Below are 6,000 nucleotides of genomic sequence, written 5' to 3'. Positions count from 1 at the left end.
TAAAATCTTTAAAAAAAATAAAAATAAAAATTCCAAAACATGAATAGAAGGAAACTTTTATAATGTAGTAAAGGGCACCCACCTAAAACTTACATCAAACATCAAACTTTGAAAGCATTTTTATTAAAGTCAGGAATAAGACAAGGATGTCTACTATCTTTGCTACCATTCCATAAAATAATAATTGCTCTAATGGTTATATGACAAGAAAAGAAGATGTAGGAAAGGAGGAGACAAATTGATGACTTTTACAGATGATTTTACTGTTTTCATAAAAAATTCAAGAGCATCTACTGAAAAACTGGCAGTATTTATAAAACAAAATAAAGCAGTTTTAATGGCTGTAAGATCAAAATACAAAAATCAATCATTGTCCTAAAGAGAAAATGATAGAACATTATTAAAGAATGTAAAGAGAGACCTGAAAACAAGTGTCACGTTCGTTAGGACAATGAAGAAGCCAGACTGAAAAGACATCAAACTAATCTGTTGATCCGATGCAATTTGAATGAAAATTCCAGTAGGATTCTTGTTTATGATTTAGACAAACTAATTCTCAAAGTGACATCCAAGAACAGCGAAAACAATGCTGAAAAAGGTAAGACAGATTTTCTTGTTAGATTTTGAAACTCGGCGTAAGGCTTACTACCCTATGGTCCAGTAATTCCTTTTGTATGTTTACAGATTCATAAATTTATAGTCAGTGTCATAAAAACATGGACTCAACGGGTGTACACCAAATTGATAGTTACAGCTGCCTCACAGAGGAAGGGGAATGGGATTAAGAATAAAAATAGGGAAATTTCAACTTTTTTTAATATTCCATGTTTTAATATCTCTGAAGCAGAAATGACAAATGTGAACTGTAGGCAGCGGTTACATTAGATATTAATTGTTCTGTGGATGTTTCTGCATATTTTAAACTGTCAAGTTTAAACAAACAAAAAGTGGATTACTTCTCAAAATAGAAACAAAATGCCTCTGTTTATACTCACCATTTGATGGGATTTTGCTTTTTAAATAACACTATTCAACTCCAGACGTTTGGAAAGATAAGAGGAATTTGAACTACTTCTGTAATTTTAGACAGCCAAGTAAATATTGTGGAACTTCCAGCATTCTAAACATTGTACACACTGTTTCCGAGATAAATCTTGTTTATTTTTACTCATTCTTTAAAGATTAATCAGTTATCGTTAATAAATGCAAGTATGAAGTGGTCCTGGGACCAGGACAAAAGTCTATTGTGAATGTGTTTGCAGAGTTTAGGTCCCAAAGAATATCAAGATGCTCAAGGCGTCTCCATCTCTTGGAACAAAGGACCGTATCAAGAGCAACGCTACTGGGGCGCCTGGGTGGCACAGCGGTTGAGCGTCTGCCTTCGGCTCAGGGCGTGATCCCGGCGTTATGGGATCGAGCCCCACATCAGGCTCCTCTGCTATGAGCCTGCTTCTTCCTCTCCCACTCCCCCTGCTTGTGTTCCCTCTCTCGCTGGCTGTCTCTATCTCTGTCAAATAAATAAATAAAATCTTAAAAAAAAAAAAAAAAGAGCAATGCTACTAAAAATTAAGCAGAAGTCGGCTCCAGAAAAGCCTGGAGTAAATATAAGGGCAGAATGACATAGGATAATAGTGGAATGCAGGGAAACAGCAGCACCTGGTCTGCATTTTTTAAAAAGATTTATTTACTGAGAGAGAGAGAGAGAGAGAGAGAGAGAGATAAAGAGTGGCACATGGAGGGGGGAGGGACAGAGGGAGAAGGAGAAAATCTCAAGCAGACTCCCCACTGAGCGTGGACCCCCCCCCAACTCGGGGCTCCATCCCCTGACTCAAGATCATGACCCAAGCCAAAACCAACAGTAGGTTGCTCAACCGACTGAAGCATCCAGACACCCCTGCATTTTTTTTCTTAATGGTAAAGTCACAAACAATAGGAACAGATTCTCAAGTGAGAAGATGCAGTGTGATTTCTCCTTCCTCTTTTTCTTTGACTTCTGCAGTATTCAGTATCATTACCTAACTCACCATTTTTGGGACACCATTTTTGGGACACCATTATGTGGCCTGTGTTGGGTGGCTTTCTGGTCATTCCTCTCATTCTTCGCTGTTTCTACCCCTGCTGCCTTATCCCAGTCCAGTCTCTTTTCTCCTTTGAGGAACTCATCACTTTTTATACGTTGAGCCAATCATCCTCTCAAAAGGTCTGTCTCTAGCCTGAGCTTCAGTTCCACATTTTCTACCACTGAACTCTTCGTTCTGTAATGCATAATTCAAAACTCAACAACCAGCCAGCTTTTCATTTCCTCTAGACTTTTTGTCAGTGGTATCCTCCTTCACTTTGGGTGGAAATTCAGAGTCAGCCTGGTAGGTTCTATGACAGAGGGCAGTATGACTATCTTGTTCACTCCCTGTAGCCTTGGGTAGTGTTTGTTACACATGGTAAGTTTTTAATACCAATTCCTTGAAAGATAGAATCCATGCCTCAACCACCTCTCTCCTCAACACCTTAAATCCTATCACTTCTTCCCTCATTTCTGTTCTCTTGTATTTTCTCCATCTCTTGAGATTTTCTTATCCTATGTCAGACACACAGTTTCACAACCAGAAACCTCACTGTATTTGATATGATAAAGATGAGATTTGTTAAAAGCCAAACCCAATCCCTGAATATAATAATGTTAACAATTCAATCAATTGAATGACCAGTATGTTTAAGAAAGATTCCTTTCTATAGGCTAGGGAGTGGGAAAAGGGAAAGTTACAACTTTATTAAAAAAAAAAAAAAGCCCCTATAAAAAAGGAACTAATTGCTTCCTGGACAAAGAATCTCGTTTTTTTGCAATGACTGTGCTTTTGGGTTGAGCCACCTCAATTCTTACGTCTTCTCATTTTTTAAATTGCCACGTCTATGTGCCAAAAGGAGAAAGGTGAGTCTTTCAGTAGAGCTCCTAACATATAAATATATATTCTTAATGAGAATGCATGTTATATAAACAAACCCAAACATTCTAAAAGCATAAAGTGAAAAGTAACCGCTGTTCGTTATCTCCTCCGCCACCCCGCATCACGGTCGCCACAAGTCTTCTGCTTCTCCAGCTAGAACATTTGTATGCGTCGTGTACAAGTGTATATTGTAGTAGTTTTAATCATACTTTTTAAAAACAAGTCTTGAAATAACTCATTTGTATACAACTCCGGTAGCTGGCGGTGTGGGCTTAATATATCGCACAGCTGTTAATTTTGGTTTCGTTTTTGGTAGCGGCACTTAGGGCCTGGTGCCTGCAGTTTCCACCGCGGTCGGGAGTTGTAAACACATGACACACAGAAATAGCACAACGGATAAAGAAGTCCCCAGGGTTGCGCGCCAAACGAGGCGCGGCGGGCTGGGCCGAGCCCCACCCCAGGAGAGCTAGCAGACGAGACCCGCCGGCCTCACGGCTGCCCCGCACCCCCTCCCGCCCTGCGGGGCCGCGGGCCTGTGCTGTGCGCGCCGCGCTCCGGGGCCGCCCCCTTCGCGGAGGCGGCCAGCCCAGCCCCCTCCCCCCATTGGCGGACGTGGTGTGCCCGGGGCGCGCGCGCGCGTAAACGCCCGGATGAGCCGCGGCTTCCGGCGCGCTCCCTTCGGGCAGTAGGGGGCGCGCGGCGGGCGCACCTCGGCTGCCTCGGCTCTTTCTGGGGCCTGTGCGGCCCTGTGTGGCTGGGAGGAAAATGGAGCAAGAGCCCCAGCCCCAGCGGCAGCTCTAACCCCTGTGACCGAGGTCCTGCCGCTTTCGCCCCCAGGAGCCTCCTTCTTCTCCGGACCTGGTGCGTTCGAGCACCCCAGTGGGTGCCTGGGCCCCGCGAGTGGAATGGTCGCCGAGGCCCAGGGCGTCGGGTTTCTGCGCGCCCAGTGAAGGGAACTGGGGAGCCTCGAGGGTCTCCGCTCCCCATACCCTCCAGGCGCGGACAACCCCGCTTGGTGAAGAGCAGGTAGCGGCGGGGAAGCGCGTGGCAGTTCTGGGTTTGTTTTGTGACTTGGGTCTCCCAGCTGGCAGTCGTTTGCAGTCTCGTCCCCGCCCGCAGCCTTTGTGCATTTGGTGGTGGGGGGCGCGGGGCACGTGGGTTTGTGGAGGTTTTGTTGGTAGGACGCGAGGTTGTAGCCGCTGGGGAGGAGGGCGGGGTTTCTGGCCCGTGAGCCCGGCGGGCGGGGGCCGGGGGGACTCCGCGGGTGGTCGGGGTAAAGGTCATGTGGGCGGGGGTTGTGCTGAGCTGTGGTCCGCAGTCTCCCGGCTCGGGGTCCGGATAATGACAGGTGCCTGTTCTGTAGCCTGCGTGAACCGGGCGCCGTGTCTGAGCGAGTTTGGGCTGGTTCTGTGAGCAGGTTGACTCAGCTTTTCCCTTTGGGCTGGTCAAGTTCGGACACGTTCCTAGGACGCAGTAAAGGGAGCTAAGCCCTGACTTGTCTCCAGCTGGGTCTATTTAAACCATGCTTTTTCCCAGCTGTATTCACTGGCGATTAGATACCTGTGGTCAGCGACGTAGAGCACTTATTCTACACTGATCCAGGTAAGGACCCGCTTGCTACTGGCTTTAGTTTTAATAAAAATAGTATTTAAGGGCATTATTTACATCTATTCCGTATGACTTTTTTTTTTCCACAGATGTTTCATTATTTCAAGTTTTTATCTTGTGTGTTTTTTCTTCCCCTACTCGTAGGCAAATGTGCAATACCAACATGTCTGTGTCTACTGATGGTGCTGTAAGCACCTCACAGATTCCAGCTTCGGAACAGGAGACCCTGGTTGGTATTTTTGTCTCAAGTGTAACTTTTAAGAATAATTGATTTTGTGAGGTGATCTACTAAATTCCATAGACCCCATTTATAGCATGGTTCTCTAAGTGAAATTGTATGTACACAGTTTAAATTCTGCCATTTATGCCAGGCATAAATGCAAAAGCTGACTGTAAGAATCGGTATTTATTTTCTTAGTCCTTTATCACCCTGGATTTAAAATTGAGTTCCATTAACATTCTTAAGCATGGATGCTGAGGTGGTGTTTGTTATTGCCCGATTTTTTTTTTCTATTTTGACTTGCCTGTATTTAACTTTTTAGGTGGTTTCTAAAAGTCACAAAAGCAATTCATGCTTGTAAAGATTTTAGGCATTACAGAAGTGTAAAAAGTGAAAGCTGAAAATTCTAGTCTTCTCTTTTGACCATGTCTCCTTTTAGATTTTTTCTGTGTGTGTACCCACATATATACATGCAGGTTTTAATCTGTTATTGTCTTGTTTTGTTCTGTTAAGACAGGTGTGCAGATTCCATTCACGTCAATAAATCTATAGAATTCTGCTTAATGGCTCCATTGTGTTCCAAAGCATTAGTGTACCTTTTTAAAAATTTATGCCTCTGCTATAGGTTTTTTTGGATAGGTTTTTAAAAAAACTGCCTTTAGTTTTTGAGTATTACAAATAGTGTTGCTTTGTATGTGTATCCTATGTTATGTGACTCCTTCTGTAAGATTTTGTCTACAGAAGTAGAACACCTGGGTCCTAAACTATACGTATATTTGATTGCTATTCATAACTTGCTAACAAAAGATTGTGACAGTTTTCCCCTCTGCCAACACTGAATATTATCAATTTTTATTATTTTGCTATTTTTGTGGTGAAAGGTTCTGTATTACTGTTTAAATTTGTATTTCCCTGATCTCTCTTGAGATTGGGCATCTTGTCATTTCTTTTGGGATTTCTTTTGGGATTTGCTTGGTCTTATCTGTCCACTTTTCCTTTAGGTTTATGGTGTTTTTTCTTAATAATTTGTAGTAGTTCTCTGTGTTTCAAATATATGTAATTTTTATCATTTACAAAGTTTGCACTTAATTTTGTCATCTTTTTCCTATTGAGAATGTTTTTATGAAGTCAAATTTATTTTGTTGGTTTTTGCATTTCACATATCATGCTTTGGAAGAACGCTCCCATCCCAAGATTATACAGATAGAGCCCTATATTTTCTGGTAGTGT

The 6,000-nt window shown here is 43.0% G+C and overlaps 1 protein-coding gene across 24 annotated transcripts in view; it reads left to right on the top strand.

The window, feature by feature from the left end:
• The first annotated feature begins 3,597 nt into the window (after positions 1 to 3,597).
• MDM2 (MDM2 proto-oncogene) overlaps positions 3,598 to 6,000 on the top strand; it is a 45,853-nt gene continuing 43,450 nt past the window's right edge. For 21 of the 24 annotated variants that reach the window (XM_087868976.1, XM_087868987.1, XM_087868977.1 and 18 more), the window contains exons 1-2: positions 3,598 to 3,968; positions 4,695 to 4,779. In XM_087868976.1, the coding sequence (XP_087725102.1) occupies positions 4,699 to 4,779 (81 nt within the window). In that variant the 5' untranslated portion in view covers positions 3,598 to 3,968; positions 4,695 to 4,698. Of the gene's footprint in view, positions 3,969 to 4,478; positions 4,545 to 4,694; positions 4,780 to 6,000 lie in introns of all 24 variants that reach the window. The other 3 variants (XM_045789625.2, XM_045789623.2, XM_045789624.2) reach the window with 3 other exon arrangements.

Source organism: Ursus americanus, chromosome 17 (assembly GCF_024610735.1).
Source record: "Ursus americanus isolate L20-20 chromosome 17, mUrsAme1.1.p, whole genome shotgun sequence".
NCBI lineage: Eukaryota > Metazoa > Chordata > Mammalia > Carnivora > Ursidae > Ursus > Ursus americanus.
This window is presented reverse-complemented; position numbering and strand designations above follow the sequence as displayed.